This window comes from Phoxinus phoxinus (assembly GCF_949152265.1).
Source record: "Phoxinus phoxinus genome assembly, chromosome: 16".
Classification (NCBI taxonomy): domain Eukaryota; kingdom Metazoa; phylum Chordata; class Actinopteri; order Cypriniformes; family Leuciscidae; genus Phoxinus; species Phoxinus phoxinus.
The window spans coordinates 34,043,283-34,068,691 of record NC_136891.1 but is presented as its reverse complement, the minus strand read 5'-3'; the positions used below and the strand labels follow the sequence as shown (position 1 = coordinate 34,068,691).

Below are 25,409 nucleotides of genomic sequence, written 5' to 3'. Positions count from 1 at the left end.
GAGCATCCAAGACCCTACGACCTGTCATTCCTTTCTTCAGTCTTCTTCCCAGTCTGAATAACCATTCCCATTGAAACCAATTCATCCTTTTTACAACAACCTGCCTCAGTCTTTCATAGAAGATCAATACATTCATTCTGTCTTTTAAGAAGCATCGGTTTATCAGTGAGATTGAACACTCTTCTTGGTAGCATGAAATTATAATGCACTTGAATACAGCATCTAGCAAATGTGCGATAAATAAATGAATCTACGACTCTTTAAATATTGTTTTGTGTATAATACTAAAAAAAATGTCCATGTGCTGTGTGTGAATGAGCAATAACTGGGCGCAATTCATTTCACAGTAAGGCTAAAATGAGAAAACAGTCATTTCTACAATTCTTGCACACAGAGCACTGATATTTTGATCACCTTGTCCAACTTATCTGAAATTATATCCTATAGATGTTGCAAAGAGTCTAACAGAACTACACAAATCACAATATACGCAGGTGACTCACTTTATACAAACTCCTGATGGTCAAAAAGGAAAAAGCTTTTAAGGCAGAATGAACGTCTAATGCTAGGACCACCTCTCAACAGAAAGCTTTAGCGGAGCCAAACAGAGGCGCTTCGTTTCTCAAACCACATCATGTGTGCGTGTGTTTGATCCGTTTTATTGGAAAATTCTCATAAACAAAACAATGGCACAGCTGTATACAAATCTGGAAACATGCAATGTCGGCAGAACTGTGTGTAACACCATCACACAGTAAAAACAGACGTGTCTGCGGGTCAGTGGGACACACACACGGTCATGGAGGATCCCAGTGAAAGCTTCTGTACGTGTTCTTCAGCATTAAAAGCAACATAAGTAGGTAGTACAGTAACACAGGGATGCCGATGTGTGTGATATAGTGCTTGCATAATTGTGATATAGTTATTTGGTTTGTTTCGTTTGATCTTGTACTACAAATATCAAAGCTAGTGGTGCTCTCAGACAAAACTACCATAAATAATTCTTCACCACAATTAATTACACACCAGAATGTGTTCGATTGGACTTAAAGTGGTAATATTAACATCTTGGATTTATAAATCAGATATAGAAGGACAGAATAAAACCGTACTGTTGGGAAAGTGAAGTCTCGTGATCTGCACAAGTTAATGTTTTGGACGCCCTATGGTTCATGCGAAGCTTCTTTTCCAGTTAAGAATGATTCAAACCTTTCTTATTGCTTGTGGGCCGTGTGTGTGTGTGTGTGTGTGTGTGTGTGTGTGTGTGTGTGTGTAGAGTCCAGACCGGTTCAGGCTTGTCTAATTTTGGAAGGGGTGTAGCTTTTATCCACGGACTCATCCTGTAGGAACATGTGCAGGCAGCGCTCGTTTTGGGCCAACGGATGACCAGCCACTCTGGAAAAGCAGACCACAAAACACACATTAGCCATCATAAAAATATTATGCAAGGATGGAGAGAGAGAGAGAGAGAGCGAGAGAGAGAGAGAGAGAGAGAGACACTTTGACCCCAATCAAGATGCAACTCTTAGATATTAGGAGGCTGTGAAGTTTCGCTGGATCCTTTTTCAGATCATAAATCATCCAGCTTGATTTTTAAGAGCGATAATATAAAAATGTAATTACGCATATCTTTAAAAAAAGTAGAATGAGCCATCATGCTAATTAAACTAATTATTTTACCATTATATCTATTCCCGCTTCGAATGGAATAAAAAAGGACCCTCACACCTCTAAAATTACACGATGCTCATGATGTTATAAGTCAAGACGACAGAGAATAATGTTCATGTTTGGGAACGGCAATATAAAAGACAGATCCACACACGCATCGTCGAGAAGTATGATGGGCACGCTCCCCCTTCCCCAGGTGCTATTAGCGCCGAACAATGATATTTAATTCAGGAATTTTTGGTTGAAGAAAAACCCCATCTTAATTACCTCCGTATCCTTTCTTTCTTCAAAACTAATTTACAGCTGTTCGGCTCGTATTAAAATTCAAACAGGTAGAGCCGGCACATTTGCACATGAAACAAAGATAATGGCAAAGTCTGCAATCAAAGCAAATAATTACAATCGAACTGTAACTTTTATTGTCTCAGTCGTCGGGGGAACGGCACCTCGGATCAAAAATAAGCAGGAGTGCACACAACATCTTGTAGGGAAAAGGTATGCATGCCTGTAATTTCACTCGCAATTATCATAAATTACACATCAAAAATAAAACAAATGTAAAAAGTAAAGCTGGTGCACTTGTGGCCTCTCATCAGTTTTGATCATTCTGTCGGTAATTATGAGAGAAGGAAAAAAAAAAAGTGTGAGGGAAGACATCGGATGACACAAAGGCTGGCAAGTGTACGTTTCTCACTCTCACTGAAGTACCTTAACCTAAAAACTCCAAATTAGCGGAAAGAGGAAAAACTCTTGTGTTATGTTATCATAACCGCTTCACTCTTCTTTATAAAGCAGTTCAGATGTGCTGAGGCCAACAGAAGTTAAGAGGAAGGACACGCAGCAGAGGACTATGCAGATCTAGTCATATCAACATTAACTCAAATGCACTTAAGAACAAAATCACAAGGATAAATAGCTTTATTGCCGCAATGCATCATGGATACAGTGTCCTTCTTTAATAATGGCAGTTTAAATATGTGCACAATAGGCTGTGGGGAAAAAATTGAAGAATTTTACTCCATTTAAAGATGATATTTTTGTGAAGAAAAGACTAATAGGATAAACAACAAAGACACTTTTTCACATGTAATTTTGCTCATAATTCAGCTTTAGAGGTTGTGAATATTAGTGGAGAAGTAATTTAGCCTTGAGACCTGAAAGTTGGGCAATACGGCAATCAAACAGTATAACATGGTGCTAGCATCTCCAAAGTCATGAGTTTTTGATAGAATAATCTGCCAAATAAACAAAATTTACTTATTAGTCTGTAAAAAAACATGAATTTTGAAGCTGATTTTGTCCTGTTTTGTGAATTGACCCTTCGCAGGGAGTTTGATTGACAGGTGATCTGACCAATCATACTTCTCCATCCGCCATTTTGTCCGACAAAGCGGTCAGGAGAGTTAGTAGATTAACATGGGAGGATGTGAGCTTGAGAAGCGGAGTGTACTGACGTCTTTCCGCGGTTAAAACAACATTCCTTCTGATGTTCATTCATGTTTATTTGATGCTATAAATGAACTAGAAGGAAGAGATGATCGGTTCACGAGCGGCTTTAACTGAGCGATCTGACACACACATTAAAGAGCCACAAAACGCTATTTATTGTTTACATTTCGATTAAAAAAGGACCAAATTTGAAAGGTGAGACTGTTTAATATCAAAAGTAACCCAAAAGTGAGCTGGTCTGTCTCTGTCAGTGTGTGTCAGTGTCTCTCTGCTCCGCGTGTGTTTTTCACTCCGTGAGAACATGGTGTGTGTGAGAGCGGCATAGGTTGTCGGACATAGCGACAGTAACTAAGGGGGGCGGGGCTTTGCGAACGGTCATTTTTGTGATGTTTAGTGATTTAGATGAACTGCCTTTTCCTACTCGCATTGGTTCAACTGAACGAGAAGGTAAACCCAAAGATGAATGTGTCTGGTAAAGTTGTCAGGAGGATCTTGACTCACTTGTTGAGGAAATGTTCTAGGCCCTGCCGCCGTTCCTCGATGAAAGAGTCGTCAAATATACCATCATCCCCACGGAATGGGAGCTGCCTGAACAGAGCCTTTCCAGGAAGAGTAGGAACTACCACCTGTGTGAGATACAAGCACTTCATTCACTTATGTACATCTCCAAACACAGTCATAGGTCTCTAACAATCACTTCAAACGTCATTACCTGAACTACAGAATCATTTCCAATCCAATGATTGAAAAAAAAAACACCCAAAAAATATTACTACTACTAGATACTTAAATGCATCTAGTTGAACTGGAGCCTTACAAGTCTGATGGTATGCAGAAGGATGATAAAAGGCCTCAGTCTGAGCATTCGTGCGATGTTCAAACCAAACCAACACTACTGTCACTCATCCATCCTTCACCTTGCTTTCCCTCTCCAGCTCTCCTCTCAGCCACTCGAAGTCGCTGTATCTCCTCCGGACACGTGACTCCTTCAGCTTGAAGATGGGGAGGTTTGTCTGTGGACAACAAGAACGGACAAACAACATCAATCTCAGATTAAGAGATTAAAAAAAAAAAAAAGAAAAAAACTACATCTTATATAAAAGTTGTTTGAAAACCTTTGAAACTCGAAAACAGTTTGAAAGACTGACAGTGCATCAATACTTCAATGAAACCCAGTTCAGTATTAGAGAAAAGCAGTAAATAAATAGGTAAATTCCACAAAAAGACCCACACCGAGACACTAAAACAGGGTCACTGGAGAGGCAGATGTTTATGAAATAAAAGAACAGCCCGACGACAGCATTCAAGGAGAAGCTGAAGAGGCAAAAGGCAGCGCGAGTAACGAACACACAGATGGGAATAAAAGTGCAGATCAATACTCCTACACTGGCTGATTTGCTGGAAATAGATGAATACATGGTGGAGGAGAGCGCAAGTTAAACGAATAAATGAATGTGTGCTTTGGGGACAAAGTCTCACGTGGGCCCTAATTGGCCAGGAAGAGTTGAAATGTTCATCGATCCTCCGTTACCCCACGACCATTCCTCTCTCCGTCGCTCACTCTCCCTCCATCTCTTCCAAGTCATGTTTTTAGCCTTGAGAGCGTCCCTTCAGAAATCGTGGCTCTCTCCACACAATGAGGGACATTGATGAAATACCCACTACTTCAGCTTTCCCCATCTCTATTCTCTCGATCTTTATCCATCTCCGCTCTTCTCCATCAATCTGACCCATGTCTGTTTTCTTCTAATCTCATTAAACAGTTTCACTGAAGGTGTGCTCATTCATTTTGTGTCATGGTGTTAGAAGTAAGTCATTATTTAATTGTTAAGGAAGCTAAAGTGTCCATTAATAAAGAAGATAGTAACAAAATGAGTTGCATTTAGCTGATCATGTGACCCGACCCATGTAGAATAAAATCACTTTTTTAGATGGGTGACATGACAGGAGTCTCATGTGAGTGAATAGTTTGTAACATTACTAAATTACTGACTCACCTTTTAATCTTCACTACCGTTCAAACAATTTTGGTCTTTGAGATTTAAAAAAAAAAAAAAAAAATTATTTAGAAAATATGTACTAAATTGATCAAAAGTGACAAGACATTTATAATGTTACAAACTATTTTAATTTTAAAATTAATGCTGTTCTTTTGAACTTTCTATTCATAAAAAAATCAGTTTCACAAAATATTAAGTTCTCTTTCGATTCTTCATGCACTTGAACAGAAACAAATCTCACAAAATTATATCAAAATGCCCATCTTGGTGAGTATGAGTATTCTAATAAAAACAGTCGGTTATGGCTAAAGTGAACGTAGAGTAATAAAACACATGTGTATATCAGTATATTGGATATGCACCTCTTAAGTTTTGGTGCATTGCTCGACTAAATCACTTTTGTAACGTCAATAAGGATTATACTTAATTTATACAGCAGTGTTATCTTACATTTGATTATTCAATATTTGTACCTGAAAACTACTGTTAGACCTACCTGAAAAACACTGTATATTCATATATATCTTGTATTTATGTAGGCCTGTTAAATGTTAAATGGATCAATCCATGTTCAATGAAGATGATTTGATGATGCAGCAGCAATAAACTAGCATATACCTTAATGGACGCGGTGCATCCTTAATAAATTACATTTTAATATAGGCCTACAGTGCTTAGAATAAGTGAACACACCCATGCTAAATTTGACTAAAAAGAGGAATAAAAAAAAAAAATCTTTTGGAAATTGATCTTAATGCCTTAATTAAAAAAAATGAGGAAAACTCCAAGCTTTAAGGACACCAATTCTCTTTGTGAATGAATAGTGTATTGTAAATAAATAAATGTTCTTCCTTAAAATACAGGGTGCATAAGTCAGGACATGTCCCATGTTAAATCCCCATAGAGGCCGGCAGATGTGTATGTTTAAAGGCCAGTTATTTCACTATGATTAAGGCATTAAGATTGACTTATGCTAAGCACTGTATATATTAAAATAGAAAATGGTAATATTTCACAATATTACTGTATGTCATACGCACATGCGATTTCTTTTCTTGCTGTTTGCGTTCACAGACATAACCGACTGTGTATGTGAACTGTGTGTGTTTTTGAGAGTTTTTAAAGCGCAACGAGGCGTGAAAGAACTTGGTTTAATACTCACGGGACGCGCAGTTTGACATTCAGCTTTCTGTGCACGCTCCGAAAACATATATCAGAAGTTTGGACTGATATGGCTTTAAAACACATGCAGATAATAAACGTTCATGATGATGAAGAACTGCAATGTTACGTGAGCGCGATAGAGATGATAATCAATTAAAAACCAAACGGATGTTTTAGGTTTTGCAGACTATCGGAGGCAGGCTTCGCCCTCTTCTAATACCAGCTAATTGCATTAAAGATACATGCACAAAAACATTTTACTTCCACTCAAATGTTCAACATGATATAATAAATTATTAAAACTTGTATTACATCTTGTAAAAAGGGGCATAATAGGTCCCCTTTAAAAAGTTTAATGATACAATGAAAGTCAATAAGGCATAATGGACAAAAACAGTTGAAAACATTCTTCAAAATATTAGCTTGTGTTACACAACATATACAACTTAATATGGCTTGACATAAAACATAAATCAAACCATTTTGCACCAACATGAGGGCGAGTAAACAATGACAGAACTTTTCATTCTGAAAACACGAGATGAACTATCCCCTCAAGTGTTTATATCTCCTAATCTTTTCATTTAAGATTATTTTTTATTTGCAGCAACCTAACAAATAATTTCTCTCCCTTGGACATTCCTTCAGCCCACGCGGTCACATGAGCCGGGATTAACTCCGGGTAACCGCAGCGCTGAGGTAGCAAGCTTGCTGAGGTGCTTGATGACACTGTGAACGGCTGGACCACTGGGTTTAGGTTCCACTACGCAAGCGGGCCTAAAGAAGTTAATCCCCATGTCAATTGATCACGGTAACAGGTAATTTAATACACACACTCATGACAATAATGTCATAGTTTCGGGACTATTATGTGGTGTGCGGTCACACCGACCAGAGGAAGAGTTAGTTATTGAACAGGATTAGTTCTTACTTAGGCCAAGTGTGAAAGCCCATTTATCTAGAAAACTTCTTAAAATGGACACATAGGACCTATGAAGGTGTCAATAGGTCAGGTTTTGTTTCTTATTTCACTCTACGGCTTAACCCTCAGGTGCACTTCGGTCATTTCTGACCGAAAAATTTAGGTTTAGAATTTTTAAAAATCACAGTTTCATTGGAAAGTTATGAAACTTGGTGACTTTTATGGCATTAGGTATGTGAACACACAAAAAAATTGAGGTCATGACCTGAGCAGGCTAAGTGGTCGTATAAAAAAGAACAAAAGAAAAAAAAAGTCACATTTGCGCTCTTCGGTCAAAAATGACCGACCATAGGAAATTAATTGAAATTTTTCCTGAGAATTTTTACATTGAAGAGACGGGGCTTTTCAAGAGGTCCATTAATACCTGTGAGCATACTGAGAGGGGATTAAACTGGCAGGTAATGAGACTCAGTGCTAGACGAGACTATTAATATTATAGAACAAAAATAAATTGCATTGGTTTTACTGGAATGGAGGAAGTTTCATTTTTAGGTGTCCGGCGGTCACTTCTGACCGGGAAGATAACAAGTGTTCCTCCCAAACGAAGAGCAGCCGAGGGTTAAGTTGTGTGTTAACAAGCTGAAAGAGGTATAGTTTACTACTTTAGGGGGCTGTTCAAATCCCTCACACCAAGTATGAGCAATAGTAATAGTGACACTTGCAAGCACCACTAATTACACTTCAACAGAAATGCTGTGACGAGAGCGGTGTTGTATTTGTGTGCGTGTGCAAAGAGAAAGGAGGGGTGCATCACACTGTGTACAGCTGCAGATGTAAACTCCAGAGAGTTTGACTGTCCTCCCCTCACTACTAATGATCTCAATCAAACCTGAGACAAGCAAACAAAACAGCCCAACAAAGGGCCTGATTACCGTGGCAACCAAAGTTAACCACACAGACGGAAGCCCTTGCACATCAAACACTCGACGAGCAGATGAAAACAGCCCAATTCATTAAGACAGCAGCCCTGCGCTGCGGGGAAGACGGGCTTTTCAAGAGGTCCATCAATACCTGTGAGCAGACTGGAGAGGGGAACGGTATGACATGATTAAACTGGCAGGTAATGAGACTCAGTGCTAGACGAGACGATCAAATGCTTAGAGACTCTCTGATGGTCAGCTATGTTCTCTTGGGTGGTTTTTATGTTAATTCGGTAAGCTCCGTGGGATATTTAATGATGTCTGTTTTTTAATTCTCTCTAGTTGGCCACTAACAGGACTCATGCCTCCTCATAAATCATAACACTGCGGCAAAACTTACGAGCGATAATGCATCAAGCAATAAAAGCTCCGTCTTACATGTTAATCAGAGTTTCTGACAATCAACATTGTTGATCGCTTGGTTTCTATTAGTTTGCACTCAGTAGCCCTGCCCACAGTGAAAGCTCCCAGTGCAAAATCCTGCTCTACATAACTGTATTAAACATTAAATATGCTCTGGTCGGCTTGGAGTGTGTCATGTCATGCAACACATTCAGTGTGACAAGGCAAATCGCTCGTTGCTGGAAACTTAAAGGGTAATTAAACCCTAAAAAAACTTTTTTTAGTTAATGATCTGGGGCCGTATTCACAAAGAATTTTAAGGCTAAAAGTAGCTCCTAACTGGCGAATTTAGGAGCAACTCCTAAAAATAATGGGCGTGTCACTCCTAAATTTAGGACTCCTAATTTTTTTCACTAAGAGTAATTCACGAAGCATTTTAGCCCTAAAAGTAGCACCTAAGTCTGGGACAGCTTAAAAGAAGTCGAGAGGACTCCTAACTCACTAAGACCTATTCACAACGGGTCTTAAAAACGCCGCGCGACACAGTTTGTGGAGACACTCAATGACACGGAGTTATTACAAAGACACCGCCTTAACCGTGAGGGAATACTGATTGTTGTGGATCTTGTGAGGGATGCAATAACAGCGCCAACTAATCGCAACAACCCAATCAGTGCCAAATTAAAATGTTTGATAACACTTCGCTACCTGGCAACGGGGAAAATGCAATTGTGTAATGCCGACGATCTAGCGATATCCCAGCCATCGGTAAGCAGATCCATCCACCAAACCATCAATGCACTCTGTAGACCCCATATTATTCGACAGTTCATAAGTTTTCCTTTGGACATTCGCCAACTCCAAAGAAACAGAGCCAGCTTTATGGATATTGCCGGTTTGCCCGGAGTGGTCGGTGCTACAGACGGATCGACACATATTAAAATAATTGCACCACGTCAGGATGAGGACGTGTTTGTGAATAGAAAGAAAATCCACTTCATCAATACCCAGATTGTGTTCGATGCAAACTTCACAATTCTCGATGTTGTATCCCAGTGCCGAATTTCCTTTTATTATGTTTTTTTTTTTTTAGCACCAACTGGGCCAGCAGCAGTAACTGATCCTGCGTCCAGTTGGGCTTTCTTTTCCGTTTTGGCGAGTTCATAATCCACCGTCATTCAACTATTACATTACTTCAATAGGAGCAACATTGCCTTGCTTTAAGTAGTCTATTTAGGCTAATAGGATGTCAATTAACCAAGCAAGTGTTAATGCAAGTGCCGTTTTTCATTATTAGGCAAGTGGTTTTCATTAGGGTATTAGGGTACCTTAATTTAATTCACAACTTTTCTCTCTCTCTCTCTGCCTTTTTAGAATTACACTTAACTGGGGCATGCACAAACATGTAATTATAATGCATTTCGATGACATTATTATTATTATTTTGTGTAGGACACAGACATAGATGTGTAATTCCATGATTTGGTGCGTCTGTGTTATGGTTCGCATGATGGCCCTGTCATCTAACAACCAATCACCGTGATCATTGCGAGGAAGCTCGTGCATGAGAATTGACGTCATCCATAGCAACGAAGACTCACTCTTAGTTTAGGAGTTGTCATTTCTCCTTACTAAGAGTAGGTCTGAAAGGCGTTGTGAATAACTTTTAAGAGAACACTCCTAGCTAAAATCTTTTAGTGCGATTTAGGAGTACTCCTAGTGGTAAGATAAAATTATTTGTGAATACGGCCCCTGTAAGACTGGTGCTTTATTAATGCTGTTCATTGATTCAAGTAATTTTTTGGGGTATAAAGTGTTTTAATTCTACAATATATGGTGTAAAAACGCCTGAGTGCTGCCCTCTTCAGGTTGAACGGTGGCTACTGCAGATGACTTTTCCTATTGGATGTTGTGGGGCCCTGTGATGTAAGAGGGTACCAGCTCAGGTGCACGCCCCCCTCCCCCACTGGGCTCCGCCCACTTTTCCAGCATTTTTCAAATATTGCCAGTGGGTGGAGTCAGGCTCTGACCAGCGGTTGAGTTATCTTGTTAGGTCACAGCAAGCACTACAATATAATGATACATTTTGGGGTCAGTAAGAATTTTTCTTTTTTTTAAAGCAATTCATACTTTTTTCAGCAAGCACATTAAATTGATCAAAAGTGACAGGTATTTACAAAATATTCATATTTCAAATAAATGCTGTTCTTTGAACTTCCTATTACGGTGGCGCAGTAGTAGCTTAGCTCCGCCCTCCTACGTACTTCCGCTCAACTTTAATTTTCCTTCAGTACGTCGTCTGGGTTTGCGGTATATTCGCGGGTTTTCTCCGACCAATTCTTTACCGGTCCAATCATTGAACAGAGGGAGTGGCTGAGAACGATGACGTTGAGATCGTGCGCTAGTTTGAGATGAAGTTTCGTCACGACCAAACGTTAGCGATTGGTTATGGCAGATGCCCCGCCTACAAGAAAGTTAACGCTCGTCAATGGGGAGTGTCCAGACTCTCTGTACAAAATGAGAGTCTGTAGGACCAATAAAGCCGCAACATATATATAGATATATTTAGACTGCTGACTCTATAGAACAATGGCAAGGAAAACTAAAGCCGCGTTTCCACCGAAATTACCCGGAACAATTTGTCCCAGGAACTTTTTTTGCCCCAGACCGGTTGCTTTCTGCGTTTACACCGCGGTCTAAAGTACCGGGAAGATTATAAACTGCGCTCGACGGCTCCTCCCAGTCTGGACGGACAGTAATCAGTTCTGAGCGCCACATTTATAATAAGTATGGAGGAGATTCAAACTGTGCTGCAGTTGTTTGTGATGTATTGGTGTACTAACGAGGTAATTAACGGCAGAAAAGAGACGAGCACTGATACTAAAACGTGTTCAGAAAGCTAGTAATGCTATAAAATTAGACGATGCGGACATTGACCGTGAGACGGCTGGGACGAACGCGCAGAAAATTTGCCTGTTACACAAATACGCTTAATAAAGCCTGAACCTCGTCGTCAGTCCAGCTGTGTGTTTTTTCTTCTTTTTTTTATTCCATATTTGCAGACAGACTCTCACTGCATGAAGCCACGAACCGCAATAGATTTTTTTAAATGCTGGTTAAATTAGAATGCTGCGTGGAGTCATCCAGTCAAAATGCGGCGTGAACACAACCAATCAGCATGTTCAGCACACAAGTCCCGCCCCCGAAAGTTCCAGAACTTTGATGAAGCACTACCTCGCCAGCAGGCACTTTCGGAGGGGGAAATATTTACCCGGAACTTCATTTAGACCCTGCGGTGTAAACACACCGAGTCCCAGCCCACAGTTCCTAGTTCCTGGGGAAAGTTCCCGCGGTGGAAACGCGGCTTTACTTTACCGCGCTCCGAGAGCCTTCTGGTGGTCGGGAGCATTTCCCGCTGTGTTGCGGCTTTATTTCGTTGTGTTGTGAACTTAGGTTTGCTTTATAAATGTTCTTGTTGTGCACTACTGGGCCACCGTATCCTATTCCTTAAAGATTTCTGAAAGAAATGTATCATGGTTTTGACAAAAATATTAAGCTGCGTTTTTTTAACATTGATAATAACAAGAAATGTTTATTGAGCACCAAATCAGAATGATTTCTGAAGGATCATGTGACACTGATGACTTAAGTTATAATGCTGAAAATTCAATTTTGCCATCAAATAAATACATTTAATTTATATGAAAATGAAAAACAGTTATTTTAAATGGCAAGAATATTTTACAACATTACCACATTTTTTGATTAAATAAACACAGGCATGTTTAGCATAAGAGACTTGTTTAAAAAAACAAAAGTAAAAAACAGAAGTAAAAAAAAACAAAAAAAACATTTAAGATATCCTACTGACTGCAAGTTTTTAAATATATTTATTTTTTAATAAAAAGTATGTGCACAAACAGTCCTTTTGTTGGTCAGGGTTGTGTCTACCCGAGCCACAGATTCACTGCAAAAAAATGCTTTTTTTAGTATTTTAGTCTTGTTTCCAGTCCAAATATCTAAAAATTCTTAAATCCAGATGCATTTACTAGATGAGTAAAATTACATAAGATATTAAGTCTTGTTTTCTGGGGAAATAAAATCAAAATTAAGTGAGTTTTTGCTTAAAAAAAAGCTAAATTAGGAAAAATAATCTTAATTCAAACAGAAACAAGATTATTTTTCTTACCCCATTGGCAGATAATTTAGCTTGTTTTAAGCAACAACTCACTTAATTTTGATTAATTCCCCTGGAAAACAGGACATAATATCTTATGTAATTTTACTTATCTAGTAAATGCATCTTGATTTAAGAATTTTTAGATATTTGGACTGGAAACAAGACAAAAATACTAAGTAAGAAAAGCATTTTTTGCAGTGTTCTGTCTTCAAGATTTAGCAGGTATGGTCAAGGTATCAATACACCATCTTCTATAAATCCTCCAAACAAACTAGGTTAAAAAACAACCTAAAAAAATGTCAAAATGAAAACAAAACCTGTAAAGAATGGGACCGACTGCCCGAGTAAGAAGGAGTCGGAGAGAGAGAGTGAGCAAGACAGAGGGAGATACAGACTCGGTGCGTTTTATGCACAACACCCAAAAATAGCCAATTGTGTGAAAGGTGCACTAAAAGCGCTCTTTCTTTTAGTCACTCTTCCGCACTGTTAAAAGCTTCCACATGGCTTATGCCGATACGAGGAGATGGTTGAATCCTCTTTTTTAGATGCATGTGTGTGCTGGGGACAATGGTGTAGCCTCATTAGGAGGAGAGAGAGGGCAGCCGAGAGAGGTCACCTCACCCAGCGTAAGGGCTCAGTGCCGGCTATGCATTAGCTTTTAGCGAGTCGGATCAAGTCAAGTTTAAGAGCGAGCATTTCATCTCTCCGCTCTGCTCTCTCGTTTTCAAAATAAAAGTAGCAAAAATGGAAGCACAATGCCATCTCATCGCATCATAGCTCCAAAGAGAAGAGGACAGAGGGACAATGAGAGCACTCGCGCCCCACCACCATCATCCCCCTCCGTGTTCTACACAGAAGTCGCTCACACACACACACACACACACACACACTCACACACACACACACACACACACACACACACACACACACACGCAAAAAGCTGCCCCCTGTCTTTGTTCCAATAGCATCAACTCCCACTTTTGATACTGTCATCTCAAGTAGGATATGGTGGCCTTGATACAATATGCTGCCCATTACCATTAAAATAGTTGTCGGGGAGGATGCTGTAGACTTTGGATTACACTTGACTGGGACTGACAACCAGGCAGGCAAGCCATTTTTAGTAATGGCAGAAAGGGAGAGCGAGAGAGAGGGCTTTTTGGAAATTGGAAAAAAAGAATTAAAGGGGGACGGCGAGGAGGAGGAGAAGAAGGGAGTGAAAGATGGATAGGGAAGGAGAGTGGTGGTGGGGGGGGGGGGGGGGGGTTCTCCTGTCTGTGAACAACATTGAATCCCAAAGTCCCCCTCGGATGGGTTTCAGTGGTCTCATCATGTCACTCAACTTTAGCACTGTAAACACAAGGATTTTATAAGAAATTATATGAGCAGAAGCCGACAAACTGAGCGTATATCATGCGAATACGAGCTCTAAATGTGTGTGACAAATCCAATAAAACTATTCCAAGAATGCGTCAAAGTACCATAAAGTGAAAGATTGTCAATATTCAGTTGCTTAAGAGGCACTAAAGTTACTTTCTGCATATTATGAGATAAAGCAACTGTTCTCTATTCAAAGAAAAATAAGATACTCGACAAAACAGACCGTAAAAATATATTCACCCAAAACTTGTGTCATTTATTCACCCTGATGTTGTTCCAATCACGTTTGACTTTCTTTCTTTAGCAAAACACAAAAGGAAAGATTCTGAATTATTGTACAGCGCTCACTTCCCCATACAGGTTCAGTGAATGGGGACTGGGGCTTTCAGGCTTCAAAGAGAATGCGAAAGCACCATGAAAGCAGCATAGAAGAGCTCCACACAACTCCTGTGGTACATCTCATGACTTCTGAAGTATATGATACACTGTAATACAAATTTTGTTCTATATTAAAGATATATAAAAAAAAAAAAAAAAAGTGTAAGTGAAGTCAACTTAAGGAATTTAGTATGAGCAACTTATAATTTTAAATTGTGAAAACGCATGTCAAGTTTGGTGGTGAAGGCATGCTCGGTTTGATCAGCTCCACCTTGCAAATTCCTAAAATCTATTTAGTGTTTTTGAGGATGTTTTATTTGCAGTGCCCACTCACTATTAGCATGAATATTGTTTAGGTTTGTTGAATAAAATATCAATAACTGCTTAGGAGTTTTGAGTTTAGTGGACTTCAGGGACACACTGTGAGACCTTGTTTCTTAAAAGTTTGAATAGTACTTTATTCAAGTTTAGAAAACTCAAAAATGCTGGTTGCTTTTTTTTTTCATTTATTTTTTAAGTTAACCCAGTGTTAGCTTTGTGTGAGCAACAGCCACAGTTTAGGTTAAGGCGACACACTACAGGTGAATAGGGTAACATTTTTAAGATGAGAAAAAAATGTATTACAAGTTTTCTGTAATTTAATGTTTAAATATGCAAATTAGGCAATATCTAATTAAATATGCACTAATTTGCATCTATTTGAAAAAACAAAATCGAAGTATTGGATAAAGCCAGGTTAAAAATATTTTTTTCATTGTGTTCACATATTAGATGGGAAAAAATTACAGAGGGATTTATGGATATCTACTTTTGTTATCCTGTAAATCAGAATATACTGTCAATAGCCTTAAATTATTTTCGCCATGTTTTTTGGAATAAAATGTTATATAAATCAGGCTAGGAATAATATGTTTACAAATCCCTCAGTAAATGTCTTCATAATTTAACTAGGCACAAGACTGGGAGGTTTGGTGTATATCGGTGCGACTGAAGTGGAGATTTCTGACTTAGAGAATGAGAGAAAAAAGTAATTTTGCGAAAACGGGCTTTAAAGATTTATCATCAGCCATGAGATTGCACATTCAGCCCTATTACTTTCACGATTGGTTGCTGATGAAAAGGAAATGACCATATTTGGATCCGACAGCATTGTACAGGAGAGAGAGCTTCCCAGCGGTGTGTGTGATGAGACGGTGCAGACAGAGATCGCGGAGCATGTTGATTAAGAACGCCAACTTCTGTTGAATTTATGAGAAATCTACAGAAGCAAATAGACAAAGTTAGTCAAATAAAGACCTAAATGGACAAAATCCTCTGATAAAGATAACCACAAATCAGATTTAGCCACTGCTCACATGAACGTGCCAAAGACAGCTGGGGCAGATGTCAAGATTTCTATTGAACAATGGCTTCAATATTGGGCTGTTCCTATACACAAAGCCATCATATGACTCCATACAACTTGGAATATAGTGCACAAGTATGGATAACTTTTATGATGCTTTTTTTTATTTTTATTGTGGAACTTTAGTCCTGATTCATTATGTCACAAATATTTAGGCTACCTTTTGCATTCAATGGAAGAAAGAAAATCATACAAGCTTGGAATGGACTGAAGGTAGGGCTGTAAACGATTAATCACATCCAAAATAAAAGTTTGTGTTTGCATAATACATGTGTGTGTATTGTGTATAATTACTTTGTATATATAAATACACACACATGCATGTATATATTTGAGAAATATTTGCATTTATATACTGCATATGTATTTTTATTAGGGCTGTCAAAAGATTAATCGTGATTAATCGCATACAAAATAAAAGTTTGTGTTTACATAATATATGTGTGTGTACTGTGTATAATTATTTATATATATAAAAACACACACAATCAAGTATATATTTAAGAAAAATTGGTTATATTTATATATAAAATATTTATATATATAATATAAATTATAGAAATGTATGTACAGTATATAAATGCAATTATTCCTTAAATATATACATGAATGTGTGTGTATTTATACATAATAATTATACACAATACACACACATATATTATGTAAACACAAACTTTTATTTTGGATGCGATTAATCGCGATTAATCTTTTGACAGCCCTAATTTTGATATGATTTATATTATATATAAATAGAACTATTTTATATATAAATAACACATTTTTCTTACAATATAAATACACACACATGCTGTATATATTTAAAATAATTATACACAATACACACACATATATTTTGTAAACACAATCTTTTATTTTGGATTCGATTAATCGCGATTAATCTTTTGACAGCCCTAATAAAAATATATATGCAGTATATAAATGCAAATATTTCTCAAATATATACATGCATGTGTGTGTATTTATATATACAAAGTAATTATACACAATACACACACATATATTATGTAAACACAAACTTTTATTTTGGATTCGATTAATCGCGATTAATCGTTTACAGCTCTAACTAACTGAGGGGCAAATTAATTTGACCGGATGAAAAAAACAAACAAACATAACTTTAGGAATCCTGCACTAACGGAGTCGAGGAAGAGATATGCCCGTCCGAGACGAGACCAGGAGGAGGTGGCGGGGGAAGGGCACGTTTTGTGCCATCCAGTGGGGGTTCGGCAGGGGGTTAAGACGAGGTCCGCACCCCCATAGTCATTCACACGTTCCACTCTAAAAGAAGGGATTAAGAAGCTTCTCGCTCCTTCTCCAAGACACACACACACACACAAATATGGCTTGGCTTCTTTCTCTCACTTCCCATGCCAGGATGATCTATGGGATGTGGGATATGACGATGGAAAGGATAATGGTTGGCCACTGAGCAAGAGAGAGAAAGCGTGCATGGATGGTGCGAAAGAGCCTAAAAGAAAGATAGTGCCCCTGGCACACAGAAGCATGTAATCAACACAGGCACTGTTACTATGACAAACACAAACAGAATCTCTTTATCTCCTCTCATTGTTGCGATTGGACTACTTCAGAAGCAAATCAAAAGTTGACAGCTCCGCTCTTTCTCTCGGTCTCGAGGGCGAGAGCGGGAGAGCGATAGCGTGAGAGGGATGTGTGGGGTGTTCCCTTATGCAAAACAGGGTCACCGCCGACTCAGAGACACACAATAATACTGATTACACGCATATGCTAATTATTATACGCTAATCAAGTACAGTAGCTTTAGATTTGGGCTAATGGCAGGCGCTGGCTCGCTCTGTAGGTACGAGAAGGCTAAAAATACTATAGGAAAGCTGGGAAGACAGTGGCCTATTAGCAGACGCAGCCGCACCTGTCACAACTTCTCAGCGGTGGAAAATGACTGCTTAGGACAGTAAGTGGATGTGACAATGTCTTCGCCTCCGCCTCCTTTAGGCATCTTTAAAAGTATAGCATTTCAAAGGAGATTTTAGGCTATTTAGGGAAGAAAAAGTGGGAAGAGTTTCAGCAACAATATCAGAGTCTGATGATGAGCATTTAGGCCTTGTTTACATGAGAACGCTCGCGGGTGAAAACGTAAAAATATTTTATCGGATGTGCCTTTCGTTTACACGCCGACGGCGTTTTTGGGGCTTAAAAACGCAAAAAGTGAAACCGCCCTCCAGAGTGGAGATCTTAAAAACGCTCCACCGTCGCGTTCCCGTCTAAAGGGTAAAAACGGTAAAAACGCAAAAGTCTGCTAGACAGTGAAGGCGTCGCATACACGTTTACGTCACAGGCATGCGCTAGTACAGGAAAATAACAAGACATTATCAAACTAAAATATAGCATTAATTTCATTGACAAAAAAAATAAAAAATCTGTCATTTTTGTGCGACACATGAAGAGCAGCGAGGGTTAAAGCAGCGGCTTTACCGTATTAAACATGAAAAACTGTGTCAGTGTCTCTTTCACTTTCAGTGCTCCACATCGCCACCTAGCCGTCTGGAGTGCACACTACATCCAATCTCACACACTTTTGCGTCACCATATGCACGCAGATTTCCCCCCGTAACGCTCGTCTAAACGCAGAATAAAAAGTGATAACGCAACGCCACTTTTGTGTTTTCTCTTCAGATTTTTTTTCTTCAAAAGGACTTCAAGAGTTATATATAATCTATAAACCGCTCGTATAGGAACTGTTGAGAGATGCACACAGAGTGACTTTCTATTGCGTGTGAAAAGATGGATGCTAAAGTTTGAGCTGACTCACAAATGTGCTCGACTACAGCAACTCTTCCTCTTCTCAACATGGACTGTGTGTTCAGGGGGCGGGGCTTATGTAAATTATAGGGTTGGTGATGTCACTAACCCGGAGGAATGTTGTGTAGTTCCTACCAGCCGTTTGTTGTAGTCCTTTTCTTTAAAAGCAAATATCTTCCTTTGCTTTGAACGTTGAGCGTTGTAACTTTGCAGATGTTGTTTATGATCAAACAGCAACATTACACACTAACTACACATTACACACTAACTACAGTTAGAAAAGTCAAATCATACTCAACCACCCCTTTAAAATAGAAAGCACAACAAATTTGAAGTATCGAGTGTTATGTAGAAAAACTAAAAAGAAACACTAGAAGAAGAGAAAATTACACCAGAGTCAAGAAGTCGGACAGTTGACAGAGTTAAATCTGACACATGTTTTAAACCATCTTTAGTAGAACTGTGGTATGTGTGTGTGTGTGTGTGTGTGTGTGTGTGTTTCTTTGTAAAGATAGCTTTTTGCCGCATGCATGTAGTCTTTGTATTTGATGGAGAAAATATATTACGGAAGAGTAAAATGAACGAAGGTTGAAGTTATATCAATTGTTCCCATTTTTAAAAACATTCACAGTACTGTACTATTCCTTTCACATCTGCAAGAACAAAGATGTTTTGCTTTTGGAGGAATATTTAACATTTGCTAGTTTATGCACTACACACCAAAACATAATCGGGCTGATTTTGGGCCGATTTCCCCCCTTCAGACAACCCTAGCTGTGTCCCGATTATCTTGATGGTTCTACAGATTATCCTATCAGATTTTCCCTCGGTGTGAAGTGTGTTAAGAGTGTCCGACCCCGCTCGTCCGACCGTAAATATTCAACATGAGGAATATTAACGATCAGAAATCCTGATGTGTGTGTGTGTGGGGGGGGGGGGGGATTATCACGTGAAACGAAACAACATCCAATCAGAAGGCGAGATGATGGGAGACGGGAGCATAACAAACGCAGTCGTTGCGCAGCACAAATGTTTATACGTGTCGTGTAAAACCTAGACTCGAATCTTTTAAATCTCGTCTAAAAACTCACTTGTATTCACAGGCTTTTACACCAGCATGTGTGATTGTATGTAGACTTGTGTGTTTTATGTGTACTTATGTGTTATCCCTTGTTCAGCACTTTGTAAACCTTGGTTTTTTAAATGTGCTATATAAATAAAAATGGAATGGAATAGACTGGACAAGGAGAAGAGTTGGTCAGAAATATTTTTCTTTTTAAAAAATAAAATAATTGTTTCCCTGTTTGAATTTTCTGTGAAAATCATTCCAAACAATACCATCGCAATTTCTTCCTGCATATCGTCCGCCTCGCTTATTCTAAAGTCTCGCGAGATTTCCTGTGTTCACAGTCGAGACTCTGGTTGAAAATCTGTTGGTGTGTGTGTGTGTGTGTGTGTGTGTGCTGTCTTTGTCACATCATCACGCCACACACTATAGGAGCAAAACGGTTAAATCTAGGATTGTTTGTCCTCATGTGTGTGGTCTACCACATTTTGAAAATCTTAAAAGATGTAAAAAAATATATTTTGGTGTGTACCCAGCATTAGTTGTCCATTCCTAGCATCTCTGGATATCTGGATTACATGTATAACAACACTTTTACCATAATGTTGGAGATTAGCCATTAGCCAAAAAAAAGAGGGTTGGGCTGTCAGTCATTTATCTGTCGTAAGGTCCAATCCATGCATAGCGCGCGCGCGCACACACACACACACACACACACACACACACACACACACACGTGTGAAGTCTAAAACTTCCTTTAACATTCCAAATAATTTAGCCAACAAATCACGATTGTAAGCAAGGCTTGACAATACCACCCGCTGAATTTTATATCTATCATTTTAAATTGTAGTCTTTTAAAAAGGCATCTGAAATAATAAACTAAGTGCAAACTAAGTAGTGTTGTCAAAAATATAGTTTTTTTGATATCGATACTGAAATATTCCACTAATTTTCCGCAAAAACGATCCCGAGTCCTGACAGACATCCCACTCCCAGCCTTTAAAGTGACAGCAGCTGCCAAATTATGAGATATTAAAAATATCTATACGCCAGTTTTCTTCCATGGAATCAATGTCAAAATTGACCCTTCGCAGGGAGTTTGATTGACAGGTGATCTGACCAATCATACTTCGCCATCCGCCATTTTGTCCGACAGAGAGCGGTCAGGAGAGTTAGCAGATTAACACGGGAGGATGTGAGCTTGAGAAGCGGAGTGTACTGACGTCTCTCCGAGGTTAAAACAACATTCCTTCTGATGTTCATTCATGTTTATTTGATGCTATAAATGAACTAGAAGGAAGAGATGATCGGTTCACGAGCGGCTTTAACTGAGGCGACAGCGATCTGTCACACACATTAAAGAGCCACAAAACGCTATTTATTGTTTACATATCTTTTAAAAATAACCAAATTTGAAAGGTGAAACTTTGTTTAATAAGTTTAAACCCTTATATTGGCATCAGCCCTTATATATTTAAAACAGTAATATCCTATACTAAACCAATCTTGACAAACTATATATCATTTGAAAGCTTACAGTCTCTAGTTTGCCAAACTTCCAACACTACTTCTGAATAGGATGTCTACTTCATAAATCGTATGAAAATTGTAAAAATAATGGTTCAGACTCAAACCACATATGGAGATGGAGGCGCCCTTATATGGGCAGTGATGTCCACTAGTGGAGAAGTGTGGTACTGCGCACAAACTAAATCTTACTGAATGCTGATTTTTTGAGATATTAACCTAACATTTGAAACACAACTTGTTCAGATTTTTGCCTTTGATTTTTTTTGCATTTTTAGAGTCCTCCAGGTTTTGAAAATATATATTTTATATAAAAGATGAATAATTACATTTTTAACGCTGTACATTTTCATAAACTCAAACTTCTATAACTTTTTTTCTATAACTTTTTTTCTGTTTAACTGTCTTAATGTTTTTCACTTCTACAAAAATCTGCCAAGTGTCTTCTTAAAAGCATTCTTGAATTACAACCATTTAAGTTCGAAATGTGCATTTTCATGTCTATTAAAAAAAGGGGGTGCTTGTCGGACATAGCAACAGTAACTAAGGGGGGCGGGGCTTTGCGAACGGTCAATTGTGGCCAGTGAAAATGCAGAGAGGCTAGTAACTTTGGAAAACCACAAAAAAAGCTCATGTCAAGCCCTGATTGTTGCATTTTATCAGTGGAAATATCAGTAAGATGATTCATGTCTCAGGAATGAGTGTGTGGGAAATTATACAATAAACTGGATTCATGGTTTCCTTAGTGAATACAGAAGAGTTTTATCATGAGACAAATCACTGAAACATGCAAGAAATCAGTTCTGTCCAAGTTGGGTGCGAGCACGGACAAGACAAGAATGAGGAAAATAAATAAATAATGCATTTTAACCAGCAAACTGAAAGCTTTCACTTAGTAAAGGTGATGTGAACAGTAAAAGATGAAGATGACGTTATAAGCCGCGTTATCTTGGCCGTGCACACAGGGGTGTGGTCATCACAGGGGGTGTGGTCATCACAGGGGTCGGGGGTGTGGTCACACAGGGGGGTGTGGTCAGTCACACAAACTATATACACAACCAGATCTACACAGCTTGAAACTCTTGTCTCTTGTCATTTGTAGACATCCCCACTAAACTAAGTTCTCACTGCACAACATAAGTTAGTTGATCATTACAAAGTCAGGCTTGCAAAGGTTCTAAGGTCTGTGTCAAAAAGAATAATTAAAGGGATAGTTAAAAAATATATATATATAATCTGTCATCATTTACTAGTTTTTTTTTTCTTTCAACCCTCTATGATTGACATTCTTGCTAATGAACACAAAATAAACGAGATATTAGGCTAAATGTAAAGTACTGACAGCTTCAGTCAGCTGTCACTTCCAGAGTGAGTTGAGTGACAGCCTCAGGTAACGTCACATCTCCTTTTGTGTTCAGAAGAAGAAAGGAAGTTATATAAACATGAGGGTCTGTAAATGATGACAGTTTTCATTTCTGAGGGAACCATTCCGAGCACATAACCTAATTTTGATAAATCAAAAATAAAGACAGTTACGTTGTCATGGAAATATGTATCAAGCCATCGAGATAAACAAAGTGACACCCGGAGGCACGAGTAAAAGTCGTGGTGTTATTAACAGAAATTAACCACATTATGATATGTACGTTACCATTAGCACTTCTCTCAATCGTTCAGTGTGTGATAGTCTGGTCTGGTCGGGCCAGCGGTGGCTGCTCACCTTCAGTCGGATCTCATACGTCGTGAACCGGTTCCGACCGACGCCGACCGTCTCCGGGTTGGACACATCGATCTCTAGAAAGTTACTCGGCGGCCCGTACGCATCGTTGAGGTTCTGTGGTTTCGTGTACAGCCTTCTCGTGTCTGCTATGGCCTCAGCCATCGCGTCCCGTCGAACAAGCAGCGATCGATACACTTCCGATCAGCTGAGGAACAGCTGACATGTGACATACCAACGCGGTCACGTGGCAACATCCTGAGGCTTTGATTGGATAAAAGCTTGTGAAGTTGAGAAATGTCTATTTATAACCTTCAGTCGAGGATTGCCTAGCGTTTATTCAGCTAGTTATAAAGATATATTCATTATGTAGATGTAACGTGCTTGCTAAATTACATATTTATTATATGTTACTTATACACAAACCCGAAAGAACAACATTTATAGGAGTTCACCGTAACATGATATCCAGGTGTCAGTGTGAGGAGCTCAATAAAGTTATTAGATTTTGAATCAACATGGCGGCATACGCGTCGCGGTGCACAACAACAACGCGATGTATTTTAAGATTTATATTAAAAAATACAAGTTTGTCGAAAGTAGTTTGCTGTGACGTGTTGAAGGCAGGTAGAGGTGAGCACAGACATTCTCCTGTCGTACGGTCAGTGCTGATAACACGTGAAAACAACCGGAAATCGGTAACGACTGGTCACAACAACAACAATAATAGTAAAAATAATAAAATATTATTATTATTATTATTTGAAAAGTAATAACCATGTTGTAGATCAGATTATTAACTTGCGTGGTTATTACTTTTAAAAATATTGCTATTATAATTTGTATTATTATAAAAATAAATGTGCTGTTTTGTTTAATTGATTAACTTTTTATTGTGCAGTAGAAATATATAGTATATAAGAACACATTTATGTATATAAATGTATACAGTGTATATAAATACATAATAGATACAGTATAACAAAGTTACAAATAAAGTAAGTTTTAACTGTAGTGTATTCAGGTAGAGACATGTAATATATATATATACACACATATATGTGTGTGTGTGTGAGTTTCTTTATTCTGCTAACTAAAACTAAGATATTTTGATGAATGTTGGAACCAGACAGTTGACGGTGGCATTGACTTCCATAGTAGGGAAAAATACTATTAATACGTTAACTGTTTGATTACCGACTGTAAACGATTAATCGCGATTAATCGAATCCAAAATAAAAGTTTGTGTTTACATAATATCTGTGAGTGTATTGTGTATAATTATTTTGCATATATAAATACACACAAATGCATGTATATTTAAGAAAAAATTGTTATTTATATATAATATAAATCATATAAAAATATATATGCAGTATATAAATGTAAATGTTTCTCAAATATATACATGCGTGTGTGTATTTATTAGGGCTGTCAAAAGATTAATAGATTAAAATTAATTAGGGAAAAATACTATTAATACGCTAACTGTTTGATTACCGACTGTAAATGATTAATTGTGATTAATCACATCCAAAATAAAAGTTTGTGTTTCCATAATATATGTGTGTGTACTGTGTAGAATTATTATGTATAAATACACACACATTCATGTATATATTTAAGGAATAATTGCATTTATATACTGTACATACATTTATATAATTTATAAATATTTTATATATAAATATAACCAATTTTTCTTAAATATATACATGATTGTGTGTGTTTTTATATATATAAATAATTATACACAGTACACACACACATATTATGGAAACACAAACTTTTATTTTGGATTTGATTAATCGCGATTAATCTTTTGACAGCCCTAGTTAGCCCAGGTTATTTCATTAATTATCATGTAAAATAAGCGCTAACATATTGCTTACTACTGTATATACAAGTCATATATATGTTTTACAACGGTCATATCTCCTTTCCTAAGGGTGTTCAACATTACCTGCGGGACACACGTCTACATCCGCACCCCGGGCTGGCCGTGTCGGACTCGTCAGCCACTACGACAGGCTTGTCCGCTCCGGGTCGCTGCGAGACGACGCTCAACAGAGAGATGCTCTGCTTCAGTTAGAACAGTTAAACCGAGTGATGACGGGATATACCAACATCCCCATCCCTCGACCTAAACACTGCGCACTCACCTCAGAACTGGAGAATACGGTAAAACCAAGTAAAAAAAAAACGTTACAGTCCTGACTGAATAAATGATGTCAAATTAAAAATTAGAGATGTTAAAGGATTAGTTCACTTTAAAAAAAAACTTTTGCTGATAATTTACTCCCCCCGATGTCATCCAAGATGTCCATGTCTTTCTTTCTTCAGTGGAAAAGAAATGAAGGTTTTTGATGAACACATTTCTCCATATAATGGACGTCAATGGGCCCCAAACGGGTCAAGGTCCAGAT

The 25,409-nt window shown here is 38.2% G+C and overlaps 2 protein-coding genes across 4 annotated transcripts in view; one reads left to right on the top strand and one right to left on the bottom strand.

Moving 5' to 3' along the window:
- Window positions 1–643: 643 nt before the first annotated feature.
- Window positions 644–23,254, bottom strand: snx3 (sorting nexin 3). 2 transcript variants are annotated; one of them, XM_079584615.1, is made up of 4 exons: window positions 22,918–23,254; window positions 4,038–4,133; window positions 3,622–3,746; window positions 644–1,395 (listed from the first exon to the last, which is right to left on the bottom strand). In XM_079584615.1, exons 1-4 carry the CDS (start codon window positions 23,146–23,148, stop codon window positions 1,290–1,292), a joined length of 558 nt encoding a protein of 185 aa, XP_079440741.1. In that variant the 5' UTR covers window positions 23,149–23,254; the 3' UTR covers window positions 644–1,289. The 2 variants fall into 2 exon arrangements, with proteins under 2 accessions (XP_079440741.1, XP_079440742.1); XM_079584616.1 differs by having other exon boundaries at window positions 22,987–23,167.
- Window positions 23,255–23,482: 228 nt separating this feature from the next.
- afg1lb (AFG1 like ATPase b) overlaps window positions 23,483–25,409 on the top strand; it is a 33,073-nt gene continuing 31,146 nt past the window's right edge. The window contains exons 1-2 of one of the 2 annotated variants that reach the window (XM_079584614.1): window positions 23,483–23,681; window positions 24,932–25,164. In XM_079584614.1, the coding sequence (XP_079440740.1) occupies window positions 25,093–25,164 (72 nt within the window). In that variant the 5' untranslated portion in view covers window positions 23,483–23,681; window positions 24,932–25,092. The remainder of the gene's footprint in view (window positions 23,682–24,931; window positions 25,165–25,409) is intronic. The other variant, XM_079584613.1, reaches the window with a different exon arrangement.